At 43.1% G+C, this 1,008-nt stretch overlaps 1 protein-coding gene across 1 annotated transcript in view; it reads right to left on the bottom strand.

The window, feature by feature from the left end:
* Positions 1 to 637, bottom strand: part of LOC101856479 (adenylate kinase 8) — a gene marked incomplete at both ends in the record, with an annotated part of 17,745 nt that extends 17,108 nt beyond the window's left edge. The window contains 1 exon segment of the mRNA XM_013089938.2: positions 521 to 637. Within this exon segment, the coding sequence (XP_012945392.1) occupies positions 521 to 637 (117 nt within the window).
* Between the last annotated feature and the right edge of the window lie 371 nt (positions 638 to 1,008).

The raw sequence follows: 1,008 nt of genomic DNA, 5'->3' as shown, positions 1-1,008 counted from the left end.
GTACGTTGAGAGAAATTAATAAGATGAATATTTGGAATAATTTTCTTTAGTCAGAACACAACGTTTCATGTTACTGTTGTATGTTGTACTGTATTGTAAAGCGCTCAGAGCCTGTGTACTTTATTCGGGGTTGAGCGCTATATAAATGTCATTTATTATTATTTATTATTATTAATAGAGCTGTCACCGAGTCGTGAGGCTAAACGTCAAGTTTCTGAACATTTAGAAAAAAAATATTTAATTAATTATAAGTGTGTAGAGCTACCAAAGAGTGGGCGGTACAGAAGTGAAGTGTGTCAATATTTCTTTAAAAAAATGAAAATCGAGCATGTCGTAGAGTTTTATGAGGCGTATCGATTGGTCATAGTCTCATTGCTCTCCTTAAAATAGAAATGTATCGAGATGAATTAAACATTTTGGATAAAGAAAGTGTTCTGATTGAAATAAAACAGTGTTTAGCCTCTCCTGAAAACGTCCAATTTCGACGTACAACAATGACAAATGACAGGGATGTACAAACCTCCTTCTCAAAGCGCATGCCTTGCTCCAGCTCCCGGGGGTAGCCGTCTATCAGGAAGCCTCGACTCGTCTCCACGCGGGACAGCATGGCTTCCTTCAGCAGATCCAGGACGGTATCCTAGCAACCAAACAAAGTGTTAGTCAGTCCTAGCAACCAAACAAAGGATTCGTCCTAGCAACCAAACAAACTTCACTTTTTCTGTAGTTTCTATGTGAAGTTCCCTATCTTTGTCAATTGTACATTACTCACAGCACGTGCGTGTGCACACACATAAAAACCCAGAAATGTGAACGTGAGTGTAATACCGGGTGTCCATTGGGGGAATGGGTCTGGTCGGGCCGGTGTGCTAGCCAGATTGAGGGCGCAAAGCGGCTATCATGGCATAAACCGATCGCGCCCGACTCGCCGCCTCAAAAAGAAACGTCATGCGACGAGTGGGGCGATTGCCCCCGACCCGATAGGACCCGATCCGACCCGATCCGATCCCA

The sequence above is a fragment of the Aplysia californica genome, unplaced genomic scaffold (assembly GCF_000002075.1).
Source record: "Aplysia californica isolate F4 #8 unplaced genomic scaffold, AplCal3.0 scaffold01085, whole genome shotgun sequence".
Classification (NCBI taxonomy): Eukaryota; Metazoa; Mollusca; class Gastropoda; order Aplysiida; family Aplysiidae; genus Aplysia; species Aplysia californica.
Note: the sequence above shows the minus strand (reverse complement) of the source record. Positions and strands in the feature narration are given on the sequence as shown.